At 42.8% G+C, this 27,051-nt stretch overlaps 1 protein-coding gene across 2 annotated transcripts in view; it reads left to right on the top strand.

Annotated features, from left to right (window-relative positions):
- Nucleotides 1-4,150: 4,150 nt before the first annotated feature.
- Nucleotides 4,151-27,051, top strand: part of DBN1 (drebrin 1) — a 101,791-nt gene continuing 78,890 nt past the window's right edge. For both annotated transcript variants that reach the window (XM_073651178.1, XM_073651177.1), the window contains exon 1: nucleotides 4,151-4,332. In XM_073651178.1, the coding sequence (XP_073507279.1) occupies nucleotides 4,247-4,332 (86 nt within the window). In that variant the 5' untranslated portion in view covers nucleotides 4,151-4,246. The remainder of the gene's footprint in view (nucleotides 4,333-27,051) is intronic.

The following is a 27,051-nucleotide window of genomic DNA, read 5'->3' as shown; positions in this document are numbered from 1 at the left end:
GCCCAGAGACTCCAGTTCAAAACCCTAACCATGGCATACAAAGCCATCCACAACCTGTCTCCTCCATACATCTGTGACCTAGTCTCCCGGTACTTACCTGCACGCAACCTCCGATCTTCACAAGATCTCCTTCTCTACTCCCCTCTTCCCACAATCGCATACAAGATTTCTCCCGTGCATCCCCCCTACTCTGGAACTCTCTACCCCAACACATCAGACTCTCGCCTACCATGGAAGCCTTCAAAGAAACCTGAAAACCTACCTCTTCCAACAAGCCTACAACCTGCAGTAACCACCGCTCCACCACATTACTGCATGACCTCCTCTACCCCCACCTACTGTACCCTCACCCATCCCTTGTAGACTGTGAGCCCTCGCGGGCAGGGTCCTCGCTCCTCCTGTACCAGTCGCTGACTCGTTTTGTTAAGATTATGTAAGTGTTTTTGCTTTGTATACCCCTTTCTCACATGCAAAGCGCCATGGAATAAATAGCGCTATAATAATAAATAATAATAATGTGCTTCTTTAGTGTGTTAAGGCTGCAGAAATGCATTAAAAACACATGTAATCTGCACATAACTGTATCTATAACGTTTTGCCTAAGCCAAGTAAAAAGAAATATGAGAAACAAAGCAGATTTATTTAAACATGACACACCAAAAAGAGACAAAAACCACATTGTCACAAACACAATAAAAAAGCATTTAGAAATAAGCAACTAACCTAATGAAGATAATTGGTGCAGAAAATCTGGAAAATAGAGCATGTCACTTCTTTCAGCGTTTCTGCAGCAGAAAACGCACCTGCATTTTTGCTGCGTATTTTTCACCCACAGGAAGTAATGGGTGGTCAAAAATACACAGCAAATACGCGCGTTTTTTACGCAGCTGTTTTCCAGCCAGAGAAAAGTTAGCAGCAGAAAAAAAAACACGTTTTTGCTGAGTTTTTTTCTGCAGGCAAAACCTGCTCTCTGTGCAGTAAAGAAGCAGTGTCAATGAAGCAGGTTTGTTGAGTTCTTGCTGTGTTTTTGTCACTGTACGTTTGTCTCTTATGCATGCTGATAAAGTTTAGTGCATAAAAAAAATTACCTAATTCAACTTCCTCTGGTTTTGGAACCAAAAATGCAGCAAAACCTGAAACCTGAGTTTTTTTCAGTGTTTTTTCAGCGTTTTTTGCACTTACTCATTGTTTTCAAAGGGTGAAACGTTGCAAAAATGCTGAAAGATGTGACTGCAAAAACTCAGCTCTCTGACCAAACAGTCAATAAAAAAACCAAGCTGTGTGCATTAGATTTCTGAAATCTCATAGACTGTGTTGGTACTGTAAAACGCAGCTGAAAATTTACATTAAAAAAAACACAGCAAAAAAATTCTGCAACAACACAAGGTGGGAACATAACCTTAATACTCATCGTGGGAATGTAGTGGGTTCATTCAGACGTTAGTGTTTCCTCGTATGAGAGCAATCGGTGTATTTCACAGGTAGCACTCACACCTATAATACATTATGGAGAGTCCACATGGCCGATTTTTCCCTTGGGCCAAATGGCTCACACAAAAGCAGCATGGAGACATGTCTGATAGTGATCTGAGAGCCAATGAAAGTCCATGGATCTGTGACAAAATCAGGCAGCACTCGGACGTCAACCATGTACTGTCGGTTTTTTGCAGACTGTTTGATAGAAGTTTGAGAAACCTCCAGAAGTTTTTTTTTTTTCATCCAAGAAAAACTGATGAAACTTTGACCAAACTCTGATGACACTGATCAAAAACACTGCTGAAACGCAGACTGATGTGTGAACGAGTCCTAAGACTGTGTTGTGTATTCTGAAATCTGCAGCGTTCCTGTATGTAAACTATAGAATATTTTCTGCATTTATGTATTTCTGTGTGCGTTTTTCTGATGCAAAAATGCAATAACAATGCAGCAGAATAGTGCCAGAGGAGCGGCTACCTGCGGATTAGTTACATTACTTGAAGTTTTCTTTGTGTTTTTTTTACCGATGTTTTTATCGCGTCTTGGATGCTGTAGTTTTGTCATGATTTAGTAAAGCAGCTTAGCTTTTGTTACTTCCTGATATCTGACTGTGAGGCTGTGTGCCCACGTAGCGTTTTTCAAGCGTTTTTGATGCGGAATTTCCGCAGCGGAAATGCTTGTAAAACGCTTGGTAACCCGCACCCCATGGTCCCCAATGGGATTCCGCAAGTTCTATGCACATGCTGCGGATTTTTCCGCAGCGTTTATGCTGCGTTCAAAAATCCGCAGCATGTCAATTAATTTTGCGTTTCCGCAAGCAGAATTGCCTTTGTCCAATACATAAAAAACGCAAGGCAATTCCGCATGTGGAAAACGCGTGATAAACGCGCGAAAAACGCGTGCGGAATTCCGCATGCGTTTTTCCGGGAGAGGACTTGCAGAAATGAAGCAGAAATTTTCTGCTTCATAAATGCAACGTGGGCACATAGCCTGATAACTTTACTGACGCAGACATGTGCAGATTACATGAGTTTTTAGTGCATTTCTGCAGTGTAAACACACACACTTTTTACCTGTGGATTTTCCACATTTAGGCTGCATGCCCACTATGCGTTTTTCAAGCGTTTTTACTGCGCAATTTCCGCAGCGAAAAAGCTTGGTAATATGTGGCCCATGGTCCTCAATGATAATCCGCTGCGGATTATCATTGCGGAAAAATACGTAGCATGTCCATTAATTTTGCAGACACGCAGCATAATTGCCGCCATTGAATCGCTTAATATCCACATGACTACATGTGCACATGCGGATATTAAGCGATTCAATGTGCGGATGGCACCTGGGTCTGTAGAAGAGGAGACCTGGGTACCATAGTACCTGTTAAAAAAAGAATTTAAAAAAATATATATACATTATACTCACCTTCTGATGGCCCCCGGTCTCCTGTATGGTGCGTCCTGGTTCCCCGGCGCCTCGCGATGGTCTAAAAGGACCTTTCATGACGTCATTTAGTCATGTGACAGGTCACGCGACCGCTGACGTCGGCGGTCGTGTGACCTGTCACATGACTAAATGACGTCATGAAAGGTCCTTTTACACCACCGCGAGCCACCCAAGACACCGGACGCACCGGAGAGAAGACCGGGGGCCATCAGTAGGTGAGTATAATGTTTTTTTTTTTATTATTTGTTACCATTTTTATTCTTTTTTTTAACTATTAACTTGGTCCCACTATATCAATCCATGCCGGTTGCATGGATTTATATAGTGTGACCAAGTTGTCAAGCACTTTCCAAGTGATGCTAAAATCGCTTGGGAAAGCGCTTGATAGGCTGTGTGCCCACGTAGCATTTTTCAAGCGTATATGCTGCGGAATTTCCGCAGCGTAAACGCTTGAAAAACGCATGTATATCCGCACCCCATGGTCCCCAATGGCATTCCGCAATGTCAATGCCCATGCTGCGGATTTTTCCGCAGCGTTTATGCTGCGTTCAAAAATCCGCAGCATGTCATTTAATTTTGCGTTTCCGCAAGCGGAATTGCCTTTGTCCAATGCATAAAAAACGCAAGGCAATTCCGCATGTGGAAAACGCGTGATAAACGCGCGAAAAATGCGCGATAAACGCGTGCGGAATTCCGCATGCGTTTTTCCGGGAGAGGACTTGCAGAAATGAAGCACAAATTTTCTGCTTCATAAATGCAACGTGGGCACATAGCCTAGCTGGCCGCTGCGGACTGCACACAATCCGCAGCCATTACTGATCGTGTGCACGTGCCCAAGAAGCACAGTGGGAGGAGATCAGAAACTCCAGTGGGAACTCAGAGAGCACAAAAGCCGCAGCGTTTTCCCTGCAGATTGCAGTGTTTTTGTCAGTGTGGCAGCATGAGCTTCCGCCCTCCATCAGGCTTTTTCAATCACACCAGTTAATGAGGACGCGCTATTGGAAGCTGTTATCAGCCATTGCTTACCTCGCCACCACTTACATAGATGCAGTCACCTAATCACTACACTCTGTACTCCAGCGTGCTGTGGTCAGACACAGGTACATGTGACCGTGGCAGCACCGCGCTACACTAAGCAGTGGCGTGGGGTAAATGTGTGGTCGGGGCAGCAGCGCTAGGACCCCGCAGCTCCCTCCTCCGCCCCGGCCCTCCCCTCCCCAGCTGTAGTTACTGCCTCCACCCCTCTCCATCTCTCTCCTCCTCATCCCTCCCTCAGTCCGCTGCCTCGTCTCTCCATCCCCCGGCACACAGTCAGCCTGCAGCCGGCATGGCCTCCGTTAGCTTCAAACCCCATCGCCTGGAGCTGCTGGCTGCCTATCAGGATGTCATCCAGGAGCAGATCCCCACAGACTGGTGAGTGCGCCCGGCATTAGGACCCTGCAGAGCCTTGTGGGGCAGCTGGCACTGGCTATGGGCATTTGCACGTGTATGGTCACTGCATTGTGCTGCAGTAAGAATGACAGTGCTGCTATGAGGAGGGCATTGTCATGGCAATGGCTGGTGGCTAAGTGGGGTGCATTTGATAAAATGGTGCAGTACATAAGGTAATGTGGAAGGTAGGGCAGGGCTGGGGGAGGGGCCTGAGCCCCTGCAGGGATTGGGGTGACTGTGGCATAGGGGGGCCCCCACTACAAGAACACGTATTGTAATGAGGAGGCTGCATACAGTGTCACAGCTGGCATCAGTGCTGCCTGGCACATGCTGCTGGGAGGGGTGGGGCACATTGTTTGGGCCAGGTTCTGGAGGCATGGGCCACCTGTCAGGGTGCAGGGAGGGATCTGCTTGCCCCTGTTACATGGCTGAAGGCTTTATTGGATTATTAGACCGGATTGTGTGGCTGTCATTGATTCTCAGGCTGCTGTGCTGTGCTTTTCTTTCATTGTTCCTTGTCTGCCTGGCTTTCCAGCTAGAATGGCAGGAGGATGCTGCATTGGCAGCAGATGGCACCATCCACTGCCTGGGATGGATGCTGAGCTGGGCAGAGGTCTGGATGGGGGCTGCTCCAGATCTGCCTCTTTGTGTCTGGAGGACATTGCTGGAGAACAGGGAGGGTGGCTCACAGGAGTCCAGTGCTCTACTGTTATGAGATGATTTAGGGGGGATTGTGTGGGAGGGGACCTTGGGGAGACATTGAGAACTTACATTTGGGTGGGGAAGGAATGGAGGGGGGAGGAGAGGGTGTGAGATCAGACAAATCATTACAGCATGTGAAAGAAATGGTTGAGATCAGCTCATAGGATTGCTGGAGCTGCCTATGGGTATCATTCCTTTAGGGGTTAATTTAGCCTTTTTTGGAGGTAGTTCTGTAACCTGGGATTGAGGGATAGTAGGAACATGGGGGGGGGGGGGGGGGGTAGTGGGGGATGGTGCATCTCCTTTACTGGAGCATTGGGGCAGCTCTGTCCATTGACTTGCCCTCTTGGCTCACAATCCCTTCTACTGTGTATTCTCATCCCTTTATTTCTTTACCTTTTCTTTGTTCCCTGCTTGTTCGCTGCTCTGCAGATTCTGTTATTATTAGTCTATAAAGTATCAATCTGCAACATCCCATAAGCCCATGGCAGCATGTATATAGCCATAGACCAAACAGCTGATGAATGCTCCCAATGCAACCAATCTATTATGACAGTCTATCAACACAAAGGAAGTCTTGCAATGTGACTACATAGGTACTGTGTGATGGGCACTCTCAGGCCACGGTGGGCGCCGGGTGATGGGCACTCTCGGGCCATGGTCCTGCTTGCTGCACCCACCCACCTTCACGTGCTTTATTGCCTTTGTCTTGTAGCTCCTGACAACTTATTGCAGTGCTGCACTTTCAGATTCTCTACTATTTTTCTGCATTCCTAACCCCTGTCCTCTCCTACCCTTCTGTATATCTGTCCACATACTTCAGGTTCTTACGTAAAGCGACCCCTGTACCATTCTTGCTTAAATGTATTAGCCATATTAGGAGTTAGGAAAGAATTTCCCCTAATATGGGTCAATGGGCATCTGCATAATAGAAGTTTTACCTCTCTTGTGTAACAACCCTTTTAACAAGTCATCACCAATCTTCCAGATAGGGGAAAACTGACTGCTGACCCCGACAGATCACTAGGAGGGGGGGATTTCTTATGCTTACTGCCATTCAATTCATAGTCTATGGAGCTGATGGACATAGCCAAGCACTGTCCCATATGCATGCATGCATGCATGCATGTGATTAGACTTTAAAGGGATTCTCCAATGAAAACGGGGTTATCGCCTATCCACAGAATAAGTAATAACTTATTGATTGGTGGGGTCTGACCTCTGGGACCTGCATTGATCTGCAGAACGGGGGATTTTTATCCATCGTTAGAATGGAGAGGCAAGTAGGCATGCCCAAGCCCCGATTCAGTCATACTCTATGGGGCTGCTGGAAAAGCTGAACACCGCACTCGTCAGCGCCATAGAGAATGATTGGAGCCAGGGTCAGACATATCATTGGTGCAACATGTGCAGCCGCTCAGGGGCCCAAAAGGTAAAGGGGTGCACTTTCACCTTCTCATCAGCAAGCAGGTCCTGTTACAGGCACAAAGAGGGGCCCAATAAACTGTTCTTGCACACTTTGGGAAAAACTTTGTAAAGTGGCATTCCCTTGTTATAAAATGATGTGATATAGCTAGTATATGCCATCAACTTATGGTTCTTAAAAAAAACAAAACAGTCTTTCACTGCATAGCGGCTGCCTAGGCCCCATCCATATGGGGCGTCACTGAGCAGGGAGAAACTAGATCCTTTGGTCAACCCCTACCTATAATAAAGTAGTGATTTAAGCTACTGAATATTCATAACTTTAATGTGAGCACACAGACTTTAGCCCTGACTCCAGACAGGCAGAATTAGTTGCTTATAGTTGTCAGAGGCGCAGCTGTCACATGGCTCCGCTTTAGGTCGCCCACTCTTGTTACTCAAGTACAGACTCCTCGCTTTATTTCTAGGCAAGTGATTTGGGGTTTTGCCTATATGTACAACAAACTAATTATTTGTACTGGACCTTTACCCAAGGTGATATAGATGTTAATTCTATGTTGGCATCTGCTGATGGTCTTGTGTGGTGGGCCATGAGCATCAGATGTCCTCCCTGTCCACATGTCCTTCGGCTCCATGCTGACAGTCGGTCATCATCACTTTTTGAGTTTTCTTGCCCTCCTAATAAATGTTGGTTATGAATCACCACATGGAGCGTCAAGGTTTCAATTTTCTGGGATAAGCTCGGAATCTAGCGATGTGTTTTCTGGCACATTTCCCCTTTGTTTTCAGTTCACTAATGAAATCTGAGACCTGCATGGAGTAGATGCTGAGATTGTCTCCTCGCTTAGCTTCCCTGCATTAGACTGTCCTGAGAGAGGCATACAGCTGTGTGTTGTACCACTGCATTGTCCTGACATCTGATCATTGGCAGGAGCAGCTGGTGTCTGATCGCCAGAATGGAGCTTTCTGTAAGGCTGGAACATTCGCTTTATCTACATGATGATACTCGTCATCACTTAAATATTGGATCCAATGTGTTCACAATTACCAGAATATGAACAAGCTAATAGATTCCTTAAAGGGACTCTGTCAGCACAATCCACCCCACCAACCTGTTACTATGGTCATGTGGCGCTCTCAAAGATAATGTCAGCCATACCTTCACTGATGTAATCTGTTGCTCAGTGAATAGAAAACTGTGGTTTTAATTGATATGCAAATGATGCGTAAGTGCTCAGAGCACTTCGCTAGCCCCACCTCCTCTGGCTCACAGACTGTGGAGTCAAGGATGGGTGGGGGATAGTCAGGGGGGCAGAGGCTTGGGAAGTGCTCTGATCACACCCACCTAAGCCTCATTTGATGATGAATTAATAGAGCGAATTTTTTTTTTTTTTGGGGGGGGGCAGGGAGTAACAGATTGCATCAGTGAAGGTATGGATGACATGACCATATAAATCATTTAGTGGGGTGGATCTTTTTTTTTTTTTTTTTTTTCTTCTCCCTGTTTCCTTTTTTTTTTGTGGAGACTCACTGCAGGTATCAACTCTTGAGTCCACCTCTGTCAAAATCCCATTGAGCAATTTCTTCCCTTTTCTCCCCATATGTGAGAATACAGTTTTCCCACACTCCTGAATGGCAATTTAATGCAGTGGCAGGGACGGCTGTATCATAAGTGGTGGCCATCCTGGTTAATTTTTTTTTTTCTCAATGTGTCGTCCATTGACCATTTGTGTTTTTTATATTTGTTGTGTAACTAGAGATAGATATAGACACTCTCTCTTAATTATAACCTATAATGTTTTTACACGGATCATGTGTCCATTCAAAACACACACGGACATGTCCATCTTTTTCCGACAGAACGGATAACAAGGGCCAATACAAGTCTATAAGCCCATGAAAAACATGTCCATGTTTAACACTAGAAAGTATAGGAGAAGTTTTGTAATTTATTTATCCTTTCCTGAAAAACACTAGTGGTAAAAACAGACACACTGATGACACGGACGGACCACTGAGGCCTTAGCTTCAGAATTGGAATTCTATGTTGAATTTAATAATCATATTTGCCTAATATCAGGCCTATATTGTGCCCATGGTGGAGTTTAGCTACCTAGACACACCCCAATGAAACAAAATATCCCCCCCCCCCTCCTTTCTAGGTTTAGAAATCCAAAGCCTGCCCCATAAGGCACATACACATTGACATATATTGGAGGAAAAAAAATACGCACTGGATTTTGCCATAAAAGTATGTTCACAAAAAATGAATATATGGCACAGCAATGTAAAGATGACGTTGTTAGGGACTTGTTCATTCTCTGGGCGGCACCTGCTCGTATGAGGCTTTTGAGTTTGGGTCAGAAGACCTGCCGCTGGTTTATGCTGGTCCGCAACACATGGAAGTGTGACTCTGCCCTTACTGTGGAAAATCTGCGACCATGCCACCACAAATGAACTTGCTCTCAGGGCTTTGTGTTGTGCCATTTCTTTAGCATTCCCCCTGGAAATTTGAGAATAAACCTTCAAATTGGCGTTACCCTTCCCCTTGTAATTAAGATGTGTTATTACTGACCCTAATGAATGAGCTGGTGGGCATAGGAATGAATCCGAGACCGTATGTATCTAATTCGGCACTCCTAGAAATCTGTGGGCCTATATTGTATCTCCACATCTGGAAAGGTCTGCGAGAAGAACTGTGATTTGGCATGAAATGGGACAGGCCACACGACAGAGAAATACCATAAAGTAGGAAAGCGCCATAGGGCGGCACATGGGACACTAATTGCTCAGTAATATGGAAACATAAGGTCAGCAGTATACTCAGGATCTGCTGGTATTTATGTGGAGAATACCTCTGGAGACATGCCTTTATAGCAACCTTTATATTCCAGCCTTGTTTCAGGACATTATATAGGTTTTACCAACCAGTGAGGGCCGATGGGTATTGAGATAATGGCTCCTATGATGGATAGCCTATAGACTGGTTTTGGGCACCATTGGACACAGGCACATGAAGATGTTTGCTTTATTTTAGGAGTACTACACTATCTGCTGACGGACAGGAGAAGCTGCAATATTGAATACATTCTTAATAATTATAAATAAGTGAAACCTTTATCATCAGGTCTATTCACACATGCTGGTCTGTTTCAAGACAATACTTCACTTTATTAAGGCCCATGTCACATATTATAGAGGAAATAAGCCGTTATTCCCTGTGCAATCTGTGACCTGACCCTAATAAGGTCTTTTCAAGTACATGTTCCAGCCGTGATTTTCATGAATGGAATACACTCATTAAAGCGTATGGGGCTGTGCACTTGTCCGTGTGGGATTTTTTTCTTTTTTCTTCTATGGACATCACACACACATCATGCATACAAGTTTCTGGGTCCATGAAATCATATCAGTGTGCAATCATGTGCTGTCTGTGAGTAACATTGTAGAGAATAGCAGATACTGTGAAAATCTCTGTGACTCGGATCGAAAACAATGACCCTATACTATATATCTGAAGTGAGGTTTGATGATGTGTCTTATGGAGTGGCCCTATGCTAAGGCTTTGTTCCCACTTGTGAAAAAACTGTTTGTTTTTCCTGCCGACAACTGCACCAAATTACACAATAGTAATCTGCTTTTTTTTTTTCTTTTCTCATTTTTAGGCTAAATTCCCACGGTTAATATTTGGTGCATTTTTGATGCTCTGTATTACACTGCGTTTTTAAGCAGCGAATTTCAGCTCCAACCAACTGAATGGGATTTATTGAAATCTCATGCAAACTGTGCATTTTTTTTTTTTTAATTAACGCTGCAGAAACGAACCTGTGGTGCGACTCTGAAATCTGCAACATCTGTTGCAGTAAACGTGCATTTTTTTGTGGATTTTCCCCATTGACTTGAATAAGATGAGGAAAATTCACAAGTAAAAAAAAAAAAAAAAAAAAAAAATACTAATAGTCATGTTTGAAGTACCAGTCATCCAGGCATTATCAATACAGTTTTCTCAAAGTGAAGTTACAGGCTTCCAAAACAAAGCTGTTTTATTTAAAACATGACACATCAAAAGGAGACAAAAACTGCAACTGAAAAAATCCAATAAATACAAGTAGTGGTTAAAAAAAAAATGCACTCCAAAACGCAATGAAAAAAAATGCAAGTACTCTAATTTAGCTAATTGATACAGAAATGCTGCAGAAAATGTGCAGCATCAAAATACTCATGGGAACTTGGCCTTATGATGTGCTTTTTGGTGCAGATTTGATGCACAGTTTTTTAATGCATTTTTTTTAGTACAGAAAATCTGGGATTGTGCACTCTCTTAAATGCAATTTTGTTTTTTTCAGGCTCCCCATAACAGCCTACTGCGGAAAAAATGCACCAAAAAAACAGTTCAACATGGTCTTTAAATGCACAGTGGGCACGAGTTTTCATGAAATCTCATCCACTTTGCCTGAACTAAATGCAGCAGATTTTCTGTACAAAAACCGTAGCATATAGGACACGTTCAGTATTTTACATCAGTATTTGTAAGCCATGCATAATGAAGAAGTGGTGACGTGTTTGTATTTCTCCGATTGTTCTATTATATTGGCTTACAAATACTGAATGTGTGCGCGGGGACTTAGACCTTACTTATATGCAGAGTAAGAGAACTGCTGCATCATCTGCAAAACTACACCGCTGATCCTGACGGGCGCAGGCAGGTTTGTGGGTGAAACCGCTGTTTTCAGCCAATTAATAACCAGGGCTGCGGATTTCAGGAGTGGTGCTATTTTAGTAAAATGGTAATCAAGTTTTGGTAATCCTGGACAACCCCTTTAATTTAAGCCAAACAAGACAAATATAAAACAGTACAGGGAGAACTATAATTACACTCTTCATATAACAGGGACTTTGCTGATTGTTTCAGTAATTCAGTGTGCTGGCTAAATAAATGACCTCCACTGCATGGACTGACTTATTGGGACACCTGTACATTAAACATACCTGAGCTTTTATGACATCCCATTCTAAACTCCTAGGAATTAATATGTTCTTATTGAGATCAGACAGTCATGTTGGATGATACCGCCTGGCTCATAGTATCTGATCTAGCGCATCCAAAAGGAGTTTGATGGGATTGTGGTCAGGGCTTTTCCGCAGCAAAAACGGTTAAAAGGAATCTGACACCATGTTTTTTTTCCACCTGATTTGAGAGGATCATGATTTAGAGGAAGATTGTGACACTGAGGCAATTGTCATGGACAAGCCATGATTCGAGAAAGTCAAGGAGTCCGAGATCATAAGCCAGAGGGGTGAGAAATAAGCATAGTCAGGTCACAGTCCAGGGTCAGAAATCGAAGACGGGAGCGGATGGTCAAAGGCAATTCCAAGGTCTGGCAACGAAGATCAGAATATAAGAAATCAGAGCACAGAGCTAAGCTACAACTATCAATGTTCTAATCATTGCCATCAGCTAAATAGCCAGGTGATCATGCAGAACGGGCGACACCTGGAGAAAACCCCACAGGCCCAGACAAATAGGATAGCTGAGTTTCCATTCACAATACGGACAGCTCAGCATTCCCATGATCCTATAGGGTAGCTAACCTGTCACTCACAGCGTCTTAAGAACACTGTGAGTGGTGGATTCATGACAGTGATCCTGATTCGAGTGATGTCACTTACTGGGCAGCTTGGAGTAGTTTTTAAAAATAAAAATCACCGTTTTATCAGCCAAAGATTATCATTTGAGGGTTAGTAAACCTGCTTCCTGGTAGTCTAACCCCGCCACCACCACTGATTGGTAGCTATCGGTGTACACTGTATGACAGCCTTCTGCCCATAATCAGTGGTGGTGGCAGGATTATACAGAGCTCAACATTAGAACAACTGCTAGATCTGCAGCAGATAAAACCAGTGATTTTTACCAAAATGACAGCAAGCAGCTTGGCAAGTGATACATCTCTGGAATCAGGGTCTCTGCTCCTACATCATATTGCTCTCATATGGGGTAGCAAAACCTGCTGACAGATTCCCCTTAACAATGCCTTTATGGACCTTTATTTGTGCACTGGGCACAGTAATGATGGGACAGAAGAGGATCTTCCTCAAAGTTTTAAACATACAATTGTCAACAATGTCTTGGTATGCTGAAGCACTTGGCTTCAGTGAAGGGAAATCTAAGTAGCCTAAGGCTGTGTGCCTAATATGTGTTTTTTAAGTGTTTCCGCAGCTGCAATTCCGCTGCAGAAACGCTTAAAAAACGCTTGGTAGTAGGTCTGCCATGTTCCCCAATGATAATCTGCATGTGTTGTGCACATGCTGCGGAAATTTCCGCTGCGGATTATCGTTGCGTAAAAATCCGCAGAACTACCAATTATTTTGCGGAAGCGCAGCGTTTTCACCGCCATTGACTTGCATTGAACCGCATCACTGGATCTGCAGATGCGCATTCCATGCGTTTCAATGTGCGGATGGTACCCGGGTTTGGAGAAGAAGAGACTCTCCTCTGGACCCAGGTACCATAGAACCTGTAAAAAAAAAAATAAAAATACTTACCTTCTGAGACAAGGACACCGGGGGCCATCAGAAGGTAAGTATAATATTTATTTTTTACCATTATTTCGGTTACATGGATTTATATAGTGTGACCAAGTTGTCAAGCACTTTCCAAGTGATGCTAAAATCGCCTGGAAAAGCACTTGTCAATCCGCATGTGGAAATGCATGTGAAGAACGCTTCACTTCCGCATGTCCCTGGCAGGAATACGCATGTACAATCCGCATGTGTTTTTTCTGCCAGGAAGATGCAGAAACGCTCAGGAAAAAATCCTGAGCATTTCTGCATCGTAGGCACATGGCCTAAGCCAAGCCTTAAAAACAACTCCATAGTATTATTCCTCTTCCACCAAACTTAACAGTTGGCACAATTCAGTCAGGCAAGTGAGTCTCCTCTGACTGCCAGAGAAATGTTTGTCACTCTACAGAACATTTCTGCACTGCTCCGGAGTCCACTAGTGGCGGTGTGCTTTACACCACTCCATCCTACACTTGGCATTGTGCTTAGTGATGTAAGTTGCATGCTAATGCTCTGAAACTGACTCACTCTGACACAGATCCTGACGCACCGTTTTTTTTCTGATAATAAAAGGGTTGTCTGGTCCAAATCGGTAAGTCTGCAGTCACTCTGTGTGCCTGTGCGTCATATATACACCCCGGCCAGTGTTCGCAGCCTCGCTCTGCATACACTTGTATGAAGCGAGGCTGCGCCCTCTAGTGGGCCACACCCACAGGTAGGCAGCATCACTAAATGGGGCATGGCCTTGCTGTACACAAGTGTATGGAGCGAGGCCACGACCACTAGCCGGGCCCTGGCCAGGGTATGTATAACTCATCATATCCTCTGATCCCAGCTCAGAAACCGGCAAATCTCTGAATTGCTGTTTCCTAAACTCTTCCACTTTTCAATAATACTACTTGTAATTCATCACACAATACTTAGGAGGAAAGAAATTTCATGAACTGATTTTTACAATGGTGACTTCCAATGGATTGGCATTATTCTGCAAACGTCAGTGAAGGCAGCCGGCATGACTAGGTGCTTGAATTTAGGCTGTGATCACGCACTGATTTTGTCCTGATTTTCAAAATTTGCGGGGAAAACTAGTGGTTTGCTGAAAAATGTCAGCATATCAACGCAGCCTTGTACACCCGTGGTAATGGGAGTGAATACAAGACTTGAATTCAATGATTGAGGTGTATCCCAAAATGTTTCTTCATATAGTGCACGGTGGCTCAGTGGTTAGCACTGCAGGCTTGCAGTGCTGGGGTCCTCCGTTCAAATCCCACCAAGGACAACATCTGCAAGGAGTTTGTATGTTCTCCCTGTGTTTGGTGGGTTTCCTCTGGATTCTCCGGTTTCCACCCACACTCCAAAGACATACGGATAGGGAATTTTGACTGTGAGCCCCAATGGGGACAGTGTATCTTTTAAAGCGCTGTGGAAATTAATGGCATTATATAAGTGAGTAAAATAAATAAAATACACACATACGTGCCTGGAGTGTACTGTATATCTATTCTCACCACTTTTTTGTAACATTTAACAACCTTATGTTTCTATATTGTAAATAAAAAATGGATATATTGCAAAACAAGCATATATAACATGTATTAATTTAATATATATGAATGAAAGCGCAGCAGAGTACGGTTTCTGCATCCACTAAAAAATAGATTGAAATGGCAATGTGCACAGATTGATACCAATTTGACGCACGTTTTTCCATCATGGTCCATTTAAATACAAATATTTTAAGTTTGAAAACAGTTTTTCACAGTACAAACGGATAAGTGAAGTACACCACAAAAACCGTGGTGTGGAACAGGCCTTAGTCAGCTCTGTAAGCATTGCTCATAGCAAAGATATGCTCTCTGCACAGAATCAGGTCCATCCTATTTCTACATGACTGTACAGGAGAATTATAAATCCCCGCTCCTTATACGGTAAATCTTCCCTTTATTTGGAGGTTTAGTACAATATCAGCAGTTTTCACAGAAGTTCAGGAAGTCCTTCATGCATGAAGCCCAAGTCTTCTGTTACTTGTATTATTAGCACCTAGTGGAAATGGGATTTCTGGCCAGATTAAACAACCTTGGACTTCCAACAACAAAGTTGCCTGACATGCTGATGTTGATAACAGAAACCTTAGCTGATAAGCATAATACAATGTGTCATGGATTGTAGAAACCCAATTAGTGGCTTTACTTAACTTCTTTGCATCAGAAATCCCCTTTATCGCCTATCCACAGTATAGGTGATGGCTTATTGATCAGTGGGGTTTGACCACTGGGACCACCATATAGGTGATGGCTTATTGATCAGTGGGGTTTCACCACTGGGACCAGCACAGGGCATATTGATCCCCATTAGATTGCAGCATGCTCAACCGCCAAGCTGCAGGAAAAAGTCAGGCTGACCTCACCAGTCCCAGAAAGAGAATGATTGGTGTCGCGGTCGAGCATGCTCACTACCTCTCCATTCTAACTAGGAAAAAAGTGCCATGATTTGGGATCTGAGTTATCACGAATTCTATGAATTATCTTGTTTGTTTTTTTAAAAAGTTTGCTGAACATTTGTAAACATCTAAGCAAATGTCCATATTAGATACATGGAGTGTTTGAATAATCTGAGAATTCACTCATTTATCATCTTTACTTTTATGATGATCTTGTATAAACAAGTATTTGCTAGTCATGAATACACTAGTCTTTTGAATCTCAAGGGTATGTTTACACTGCGTCTTTTCAGCCCTCAAACATTCATTTTTTCAAACATAAGATATCAGAAATGACTCCTTTTTTCGATGGAGTTTTTTTTAACCTTAAAGGAAACATGTGATCTGGATTTTGCGAAGTAAATTATAGGCATTGTCAGATTGGTGCTGTTACACTGATTAAAATGATACCTGGATTGAAGAGATCCTTTTTGTGGTTCTTGTTTAATCTGCATTTGCAGTTTTGAGTTGATGAGATGCTCGTGCTCTGGGGCGGGTTTTTTTTGGTGCTCTGGGCTTTAATGACAGGTCACTGAATCTTCAGTGACCTGCCTCCTATTTTAAATATTCTGCTTGCGCAGTTAATATCGTGGTCTTCAACGATAAAATTTGGCTCCAACAAAATGGCGGCGCATGCGCAGTAGTATCTATCAGCATGCGATGCTCTCAGTCTGTGCATGCGCCGCCCACTGTGTTCCGAGGACCATGCCGATAGATGCTACCGCACATGCCACAGGCTCCATTGTGTTGGAGCCAAATTTTACATTTTTTTGTTTGAAGACCACAATATTAAATGCGCAGGCGCAGTATTTGAAATAGGAGGCAGGTCGACCTGTCATTTAAGCCCAGAATGATGAGATTGGTGCTCTGGCCTCATCATCAAGAACTTGACCACAGTCCCACCCCGGAGCACAAGCATCTCATCAACTGAAAACTGCAAGCGCCGATTAAACAAGAACCACAAGACTGACAATACCTGTAGCTTACTTAGAAAAATCCTGATGACGGGTTCGCTTTAAGCATTGTGGTTTTTCCTTTTTCGTTCCCCCTCCTCAATTCCCGAGTGGGTTTTTTTTTTTTTTTTTGCATTTTTTTGGGTGTTGTTTTCCGGACGTTCTTCATTGTTTAGTGGATTTTAAAAAACAAAAGTGGACAAAACACTCTGATGGTATGTGCACTCGGTGTCTTTCTTGCAGCTTTCACTCTATACACTCATGTTCATGCTTGGGGCGGATGGGAAAACTGGGAAAACTTATTGACTCGAGTATAAGCCTAGGGTGGGAAATGCAGCAACTACTGGCAAATTTCTCCATCCTGGTGCTCGTGGCCCCCTCATCCCCAATCCTGGTGCTCGTGGCCCCCTCATCCCCAATCCTGGTGCTCGTGGCCCCCTCGTCCCCCAATCCTGGTATGCATGGCCCCATCACTGCACACATAAAAAAATAAACACTTATACTCACCTTCCTTCCTCACCTCTGCTCCAGTGCTGCGTCCACTTTGCCGGCAGGTCATGTCAGCAGCATCTGAGCAGATCATGACGTCCCAGCCACGCGCTCTCAGGCGCTGATGTGAGCTGCCGGCCTATTCACTCCTTTCCAAACCGGGACTATGGGCGTGGAGAGGAGCGAATATGCATTCTCTTTAGTAGCTGTAGGAGCTGTGGCTCGGTGCTCCTCTGTGCCTGCTACTAAAGAGAATGGATATTCATTCTTCTCCATGGCCATGGGAGTGGTGAAGAGGGAATATTTATTTCCCTTTAGCAGCGGGCACACGTGGCTACCGTGTGTGCCCTGCTCCTCCACCGCCGCAACCCCCCCACCACTATCCACCAACGGAATATGTATATACTAGAGTAGAAGCCGAGGGGGGCTTTTTCAGCACAAAAAATATGCTGAAAAACTCTGCGTATATATGGTACACGTTTCTCCTTTGAAATGCTTTATGACTTTGAAAGCTTGAGCCGTTTAAAGGCGTAAAAAAACCTCAATGTATGAACAGCAGGTCATTTTCCAATACAAATTAATGGGACTATTCTTCTGATCATTTTGCTAGCACTCTTTCTACCATCTTTTTGAGCGGATAAGCTCAAAACCGGCAGAAAGAGTGCGGAATGCACATACCCTAAAATTTGCTATATCGCTATTCCATACTTGATCTTACCAATTTATCTTCACAAGTAAAAGGATCATTACAGGGAGACCAAACACAGCAAAGTTGCTGACTAAATCCTTTATCCAGTCTACGGTGAAATCCATATTTGATAAATATATTGGGTACATACTTATGGATTTAGTTTTTATATACATATTTTTGAGCCGAAACTGAGTATTTAAAGTGATACATCCCTGTGATGCAATTTCTGTTTAAAATCCACAACAAATCAACCAGAAAGAGAGGGGGAAAATGAAATTTACAGCCAGATTGACATTTCCAGAATTCATCCTGATTTTAAAACCCTTATTGTAGTAAATGGAAGGTTTCCCCTAATGGTCTGCAAAACTCTTAAAATAATGGCCATGCTGTAGATTGAAAAATCTAGTCCATGTGCTTTAATCTGCACGGAATAAATATGAAACATGTGACAGTCAATACTCCATTTATTAGAACTGTTCTGTAAATTTCATTTAAGATGCCACCAATCCTCAACAATTTTCCCACCTCTGGCCCTGACTTTAGAATAGATGCATAGGTCTAAAGCTAATGATCTTTTGGCAGAAGCCTGTATTCCCATATTCTCTTCCAGATTTGCTGGCGTGGCAAGATTGCATATAATGTGAGGAGGGGAAATGGACTAGCTATTATCTTGATTAGCTCAGCTGTTTGCATTGGACAAATGTGCAATGGTGTTTTTTAGACAACGGATGACTGGCTACTACATGTTTCTGGCGCTCCGTTACTTTGTGGAAGCGCACAAAATTAGATAAAGCATAATTTTGCAAATGTATATACAATATGATTATTTGCTTGCAAAATATTGAGGCCCAAATTCATCAAGAATGGTGTTTTGTGCACAGATTTTGATAATGCGCCAAATTCATGAATGGGCTTGCGCCTCTTTAATGAATTTGGCACATCCTTTAGCTGGCGTGCATTAAGAGATGTGCTCCAGTCTAAGGCTGAAGTACATTTTTGTCGTAGTTTAAATCACTTTTGTGGCATAAATTATGATGAATTTGTCAACCGCCCCTCCCGGCTAAGCTGCTTAATCGCATGAGCTGTGATCACAATATAATTTGTAAATTATCAAAACTAGATGTCAATCATGTAATCAGAATTAAGCCGATTGCATACAGGATCAATGACTGTAAGCAAAGCCTTAATCGAGATCTGACTAATATTTGGTAATGTAGTTTTCTTCATTAGACCATTTATATGAATTGTGCTTTTGTGTTAGTGTCATTAGCAAGGATGTTTGGCCGTTTACTAGTAGATCAGTGTTTAAAATATTCGACTACTAGAGCTATGCTGTTAGATGTTTAAAGGCAATCCAGATGAAAGGGTTAACAAAACCCCTCTTCTACAGCATTGCAATCTTTGTATACTCATCCCTAGCATCATAACCAAGCTTGAATATTTTTTTAAAGGGTTCACCCTCCCACTCTCCCAAAAAAAAGATGGTGACTTGCTGATTGATGTGGGTCCAGCTGAGCAATACTGGGGGAAGGCCTCCTCTGGAATGGAGCAGAGGTGTACATCCTTGACCTCTGTTCTGCCAATTTTTTATTGGACTCCCAATGAATAGAATGGATGATGAGCAGGCGCACCTCCGCTCCTTCATGAGGGGGCTGCAGAGTCCTGCTCTTGAGGTTCCAGAGCCCCGTCATCGAGGATCCCAACTGCCGACCTTTCGGATGAGCAAACCTTGGGTATTGTAATTCTATGGTTAAAGGGGTTTTGTGATAGTGTTTTTCTTTTTATAATGAAAATAAAGGGACATTCCCTTCTTTTAAAGTGTTGGTTGGTGGGGGGAGTTGGGAGGTTTTCTCTGGGACCTCCACCCATTGCTGAGAATGAACATGTTGCAGCAATTTAGTATTGTGCTCCCTTGTAAGGCTAGGTTCACCCCAAGCTTTCTAGTGGTGGAAACAGAAAGATGAGAAGTTTTTCAAGAGAAATCTACATCCTCCTCTCTTTTTTTTTTTTTTCCCTTTTGGAGATATTTATTTTTTCTTTGAAGCAGTTTTAGGCTATGGGCACGTAATGTCTTTAGGGCACCTCAAAGTCTCCCTATAAAATGAACATAATGCACAGTAGTGTCAAAACAACGTTGCTGTGCACATGTTTAGTTTTGTCACGTCTTTTAACCACTTTAGGGTTTGGAAACCCTGAGTCAGGTAAAAGTGACATGGTCTCTATACTTCACAGTACAGAATAAAAGATCCTGGCAGCGGAGCCGTTGCAAGAATGACAGCAAAACTGTCAGCCAGGCTGTTTCAGGAGTACGACCACCAGCGTTTTCCTGAAGTGGCCTTACCTGGGAAAACTGAGTGCCTTGTGTGTATTTTGCTGTGGAATTTTTGTGAAAAATAAACATCAAATCTGCTAGTTACATAGTCACCCTGATAGTTCCTGTCTGTTCTCCTGATACACCTGTTTTAGTAAATATTGCAGTGCCACATGATATTATTCTTGGGGCGTCTCTTCTCTGCTGTTCCTCTATTACTCATAGAAATGTATGAAATGACAATTAGTTGCCAGTTAGGTGTGGGGGGTCCCCTTATACAATCTGGCACTCTAAAATCTGTTTCAGGACACTCCTTGTTTGCCAAGTGACATAGTAACGCCCAGTTGTCAATGTTGTCATAAATTTGCAGACGGAATCAGGGAGGCACAAACAAAAAGCCCAGCATTTAAGTTTCCTAAACGCAGACCTGTCAGGAGAGCTGACTGAGCTGTTCATAAGCCAAATCTACGGTACATGCACGAAGCCTTCGATGCAGATGTCAACAGGGCCTGTTAATGAATTTTATAGAATTTTGCACCCCTGGGAACGCTCTGCCATTGAGAGAGACTATGCATGCAATGCTTTACAAAATGAAGATCCCAATAATTATAGAAAATGAGGTGAGACGGCTCTAGAGCTTGAGGATCTCACTTGCTGGTGTTAATGTATGTGTCATGGTGACGGCTGTGCTCAAGCTTGAAGATGTGCAGTATGTGTTATATTTTGATCAGTGTTCTGCACTTTATCTACACAGCGCTCACATCTTGTAGGGTATGTGACAGGACAGAATTATTGGTGAGGTTTTAGGAAACTGCTCTTCTGTATATTTGGTAAGGTGTGATGAGACGGATCCCTGCAGGGCGATCAGCATTTCCCCAGTTACTTTGCTTTTTTGGAGCTGCCAAACAGCTGTCAAGTTATTGATTGCAGTCTGTGGGATGTCTGTTACTGAAATGGCAGGAAGATCTACATTTCCTTTTACATTTATTTGTTGTTTTGTTACACCATCTGTCAAAAAAAACCCAATGTTTTGTCCTGTGTAGCCGAACAACAAAAAATGACCTCCTCAAAGCCAACATCAATACTATAGAGTGAAATATTCTATATAGAGTTATACATTTACTAATATACATATACTAATACTAATATACATATCAGCACCATGGAATCAATGGTGCTATATAAATAATAATAATATACATATATCACAGGTATCAGATTAAAACCTAATAATGTGTAGGTCCCTCTTATGGTGCTTAAACATTTCTGACCAGTAGAGCCATCGATTCCACAGGACCTTTGAAGGAAATCCTGTAGTATCTGGCACGAATGGTGCATTTAGATTGGTGAATGAGCGTTTATAGGCATGATCGTTCCCGATTATCTGCCATGTAAACATGCCGGAGATCACCTGATGAACGAACAACATACTCGTTTACCGGGTGATCATATCATTCATTAAATAACCATGAATTTTGTTTTATTTTTTTACTTTGTTTTTTTTTTTTTTTTATCAACCGCACATCACCCAGTGTAAATGGGGGATGTTCTGCCTCCAACATGATGGCTGTCCCCATACTGTATCATATTGGCAATCATTCTGTACCCATCTTTCCTCCGACTACAGAGCTCTACTGTCCATAAAATGGCCACTGATGGAGGACCTTGTGATCAGCCAATCCATGTAAAAAAAAAAAACATGCACATGGGAAAGCTTCAAGTGGAGGAGTTTGATGGTCATGTCTGGTCACATGCTCCTCCATCAGAAGCCATTTTTTGGACGAGTTCTGTGTCATTTGTGACTAGAGATGCACTAACAAGTACAGGAGGAAATTCTGTATCACCTATATATAAAGAAATACTTTAAAATCATGTCCTCAATACATCTGGTAAACTAAATATTAAAGTGGCCAAACCCTTAAAATTCTGAGGATTGAGATGGGACCTCCATGGATCAGATTTGTTTTTCTTGTACATACCACAAATGTTCAATTTAATTCAAATCTGAGAAATTTGGAAGCATTAGCTCAGCAATCTTTAGTATAAGATATTTGTAATTCTTATCTCAATTAATAAATCTTCTCCAGGGTATGAGTATGACTTTAGTAGTCTCGCATGACAAGCCGTATTTCCGGTCTTATAGAAGCCCTGCCATATTATAATTTTCCGTGTTGTACTATTGAAAGGGATATAAATATATCACAAAATTTGTTTTAAAAAGTGGTTTTCCAGGCACATGAGAATTTCTGCAGTCAGTCTGACTGTAGGCTGCTGAATTGTGATAGTGTACAATGAGAACACTGTCAGGATTCCCCTCTATCTTCAGCGCAAGTGGGTGGCGATGTGACAACAAGTATGTGCTTTTGCATACTTCTGCTCATGCTCCGACTACATACTAATTTTGCCTTTTTCAGTAGCATTGGAGATGGAGAGGAATCCTGCCAGTGATTTTTATAAAAAAAATTTTTAAAGAAAAAAATAAATCATGGCTGCTAGACAATTCAATATAGCTAGCCCAATAGTAGATCACCTTTTTAGCTATGGAAGGTTCACGCTTCATATTTCTTTTCTTCATGCTTTTTTTTTCTCCTATTGAACAAATAGATTTGGGAATTGGGTGGCGTTTACACTGGCTGATGACGGCTGATCAGCTACTTGTATGCTTACCTTGTGCACTAAATAATCACGGATGGCAGAATGATTGTTGTATGTGCTTATACTGTCGTTGTTCTTATCAACACATGTCCTGTCATGGTGCATGTCTGAAAATGATAATTTGAGCAAGACTAAAAATAATTTCACAAAACGAAGATTACCGTAGTTTCGTTTGTTCGTTGTATGATTGGCGGTCTGTTTACACTTCCCAATAATTATTGGAACATGAATGTTCTCTTGGGGTGTGTTGCCAGTCCTGCTCATTTTCTGATAATTGCCCAGAAAATGAGCTAATAACTCATCTGTCAGGTAAAATGATTTTTAAGCTTGGCGTAAAAGCATCATTATAATTGTCTGTAGCGCATTGTCCTGTGTAAACAGTACCTGTGCTGTAAAGAACAATGACTCTCTGTGTGCACAGAACGATCTAATACCGATTTGGTCTGTGCACATCAGAAGCTCAATTGATCTGTCTGAATGGGCTATTAAATGACCGCTGATTGGCAAGCATGTCGATCAGCGGTCATTTAACGCCGCAAGTCGATTAGTGTAAATCCATGCTTGCCTATCTGGTTTATGGCCAGCTGTAGATGACAGTTCTTGTATTGACAGAGAATAGTACCATAGGCACAATTAGCGATGAGATGCTTGGCACTTGTGTGACTGCTGGTGTTGTCAGCTTTCTCATTGTAATTAAAACTGTTGTCTTGTGAAACATCTGACCACTGTCCTAGATGGGTGACCATATATACCATGTTAATTTGAATGTATTTTGCTCTATATGTTCCTATATTGTTTCATTGTACATTGTTATACAAAACCTAGGGCTGCGCGTCTGCTTGTCTCTGTAAATTTGTCACATGTCAAAACAAGCCTTACACACACAAATTGTAAGTAAAGGCTTTTTTTCTGCCCACTCTCCTATAAAGACCACCTGTATGGAATGTACGGCTTATTGTGTCGTACAGACAGATAGTCCAGTCTCTGCTTGGGAACTCTGCAGCTCCTTCAGGGCTACTTTTGGTCTCTGTGTTGCCTCTCTGATTAATGCCCTCTCTTGTCAGGTTTGTTGTGGTGCCTTAACATTTGATGATAATGGATTTGATGGTGCTCCTGGGGATCACCAGAGATTGGGATATGTTTTTTTTTTTTTGTTTTTTTTTTTTATAACCCAACCCTGACTTGTACTTCTCAACAACTTTGACCCTGACTTGTTTGGAGGTCTCCTTAGTCTTCATGGTGGTGTTTGGTTAGTGGTGCCTCTTGCTTAATGGGGTTGCAGCCTCAGTGGCCTTTCAGAAATGGTGTTCATATACTGACAGACCATGTGACACTTAGATTGCAACAGATGGACTTCCTTTCACGAAGTATGTGACTTATGAAGGTAATTGCTTGCACCAGAAATTTTAGGGACTTCATCACAAAAGGGGTGAATATGTATACACATGCCAATTTTTAGTTATTTGATCCCATAAATTAAATTTATACCTATATTTTTCTCACTTCACCAACTTAGTCTATGTAGTGCTGATGCATCACTCACAAATCGGATTACAATTTAAACACTGGTTGTAATGTAACAAATAAATAAAAAGCCAAGGGGGCAGGGGTGTGAATACTTTCGCAAGCCACTGTAGTGTGGACAGAGAAAGATCAATTTTAGAGTCTTTAATTCAAGTTGTCAGAAATTGGATGGAAATTTGTGTTGTGTGGTTGATGACATGGATCACTGATTCAAATGCATTGCCAGACTGAAGTACCCACATCTGCAATCCGAGCTGGGAGAGTTCAGCTCTTCAGTTTTCTTTAAGTGGTTTTAGCCGGCACTCAGAGCTCACAGATGCTCAGTGAACTTCAGTTGTCTACTGCAATTAACTGACGGAAGAGCTACCAGTACAACAGATGACCATGGAACAGATGATGGCACAGCACATATGGCTCTGAAGGGATGAATAATTACCCAGAAGATGCATTATATACTGCACAGCAGCTTAGTGGGGTACAGATTTTTAATCATGGCACTTGCCATTTATGGACTGTCCTTAACTAATGACCACTTCTTAGATTTCCTTGCGCTCCACAGAACCTATATAGACATAATCTACACAAACTATACAATTTCTATTTGGAGGACATTTTAAGAATTTGATGAGGCCTTCTATTGTTTAGACTGTCCAAGTTCCCTTGTAGCCAATAAGCAGACTGCTAACTAAAGTCAAGCATGACTAAACCGTTAAAGGGGTTGCCTCAACAATAAAGAGGATCTTTCACCAAATTTTCAATGTTGAACTGGACACAGAATAAAATAGTGGCGGCAGAGCGGAATAAAACATGTGTGTGTAATAGATATATCTCTCTCTCGTTCCATTGTGGAAATATTAACAATAAAAGAATTTGGCCTTTAATGAGTTTTTCGTTCAGTCCAAGTTGGTGTAAGTGTGTATTTCTTCTCCCTGTATGATGCCGACCAATTAAAAGCATACAGTTACACTCAAAGGCAAGAACCCCCCCCCCCACACACACACACACACACACACACACACACACACACACACACACACACACACACACACACACACACACACACACCACTATGGCTTAGTGCATGCTTCTCAGTGTGTAAGATATGACAGCACTGGTCTCACTGCAGAGCAATTACAAGTTGAGAACAACAGACATAAGTGTGACTATGACACTTTAGGCTCTCCACTCTGGATAGACAGTGTGGGGGAAGGATCAGTACATCAGAGGTAACCCTGCTATGAAAGGAGAGTTGATAGAAGGGTTTGTAATGTGTGAATGGGTGAACTCAGATGTGCTGCCCCTCACCCCACACTAACTCATGCAGGAGGTTAGACCAGGAGATAAAGTCTATCATTTCACACACTTAGGGCTCTTTCACACGTCAGTGTTTCCGGTACTAGTGGTGGCCGTTTCCACACATACCGGAGACACTGACACACGCAGACCCATTCAAATGAATGGATTTGTGCACATCTCAGTGTGTTTTCACGAACCCTGTGTCCGTGTGCTCCACATGGAGACAAGTCCGTTTTTTTGCAGCTACGCGGTCTGCAAAATGTACCACACGGATGACATCCGTTTGACACGTACCGGCGACTGGGAATCAGCGCTACAGTTAGCGCTGTTCCCAAGCGCTGGGTGTTGAACACTGCCTTCATCATGGTTGCTGCCGGCGCTGCGATCAGCACCAGCAGGGACAGTGATGAGGGTAGTAGTGTCTGCTCCCCGTGTCCACCTGTGTAAAAATTAAGAATAAAATAATAAAATCCATATACTCACCTCTCCTAGGTGTCCCCCGCTGTAATCAATGTGACCGCTTCTGCTGAGGAGCCGGGGAGAATGAGCCAGAGCTGTGCTCAGTGAGTGACAGGAGACCGCTCCTGAGCTGCAGCTCCGGAGCCGCTCATTCTCCCCGTCTTTTCAGCAGCAGCGGTCGCATGGATTACAGCGGGGGACACCTAGGAGAGGTGAGTATATGGATTTTATTATTTTTTTTTCTTAATTATTACAGGTGGGGACACTGCGAGAGCAGACTACCACTACTCTCATCACTGTCCCTGCTGGTGCTGATCGCAGGAACCATGATGAGGGCAGCATTCAGCACCGGATCTTGGGAACAGCGCTAATTGTACACTGATTCCCAGGCGCCATTCGTGAGATCCTGATGCGGCACACAGGCACCACACATGTGACACACTCAGACACACGGGACACGGATTTCTCCAGTACTGTTTTTTTCCGGTACCGGAGATATGTGGACGTGTGAAACCGGCATTAGAAACCTGCTGTAAGCTTTGGTGAGGCGGTGTTCTTCTTTCCTTTGAGTGTTGTTGCCTGCTTATGATAAAGTCAGCATTATACAGGGAGAAATACACATCCCCAGTGAAAACTCTTATCACACCCACCAGGACTTAGCGGAAATTACCACATTAGGGGGTAAATACTTTGATAGGTAGTATCTCAACAATAGAGGGGTGAAGTGAAAACTTTTTACGAACAGCTCTAATTTTAGAAAGCATATTTTGAAGCAATTTTTCATAAAACTTTTGCACAGTACTGTGTGTGTCATATATTATGATCTGCTAAAAATAAAATTGATAAAACAACCCAGCACTTAGAATAGTCTACTGCAATTAGGCCACCATGCATTTCTCTCCTTTGTTTGGACAAGGCTCCCTTCTGCTTCCTTAGCCAAATTTCACATGTCCTACATCCATGTTTGAGTATGGACAGCAATGGTTGTTCTAACCCAAGGTCAGCTACCTCAGTAACATTTTAGAAGTGCCAGAAATCCTAGATCTACGGTGTTCTGTGTTGTTTTTGAGAATTTTTGCCTTGTTAGGTCAGTTGTGCCCAGGCAAGGAGGTTTCCTTACATAGGATACTAACTCTGGATGGTTTTACACCACTTA

The sequence above is a fragment of the Phyllobates terribilis genome, unplaced genomic scaffold, assembly GCF_046119375.1.
Source record: "Phyllobates terribilis strain yellow unplaced genomic scaffold, ASM4611937v1 Scaffold_11__3_contigs__length_659146591, whole genome shotgun sequence".
Taxonomy (NCBI): Eukaryota; Metazoa; Chordata; class Amphibia; order Anura; family Dendrobatidae; genus Phyllobates; species Phyllobates terribilis.
The sequence above is the reverse complement of the archived record's forward strand: the minus strand, read 5'-3'. Positions and strand labels throughout refer to the sequence as shown.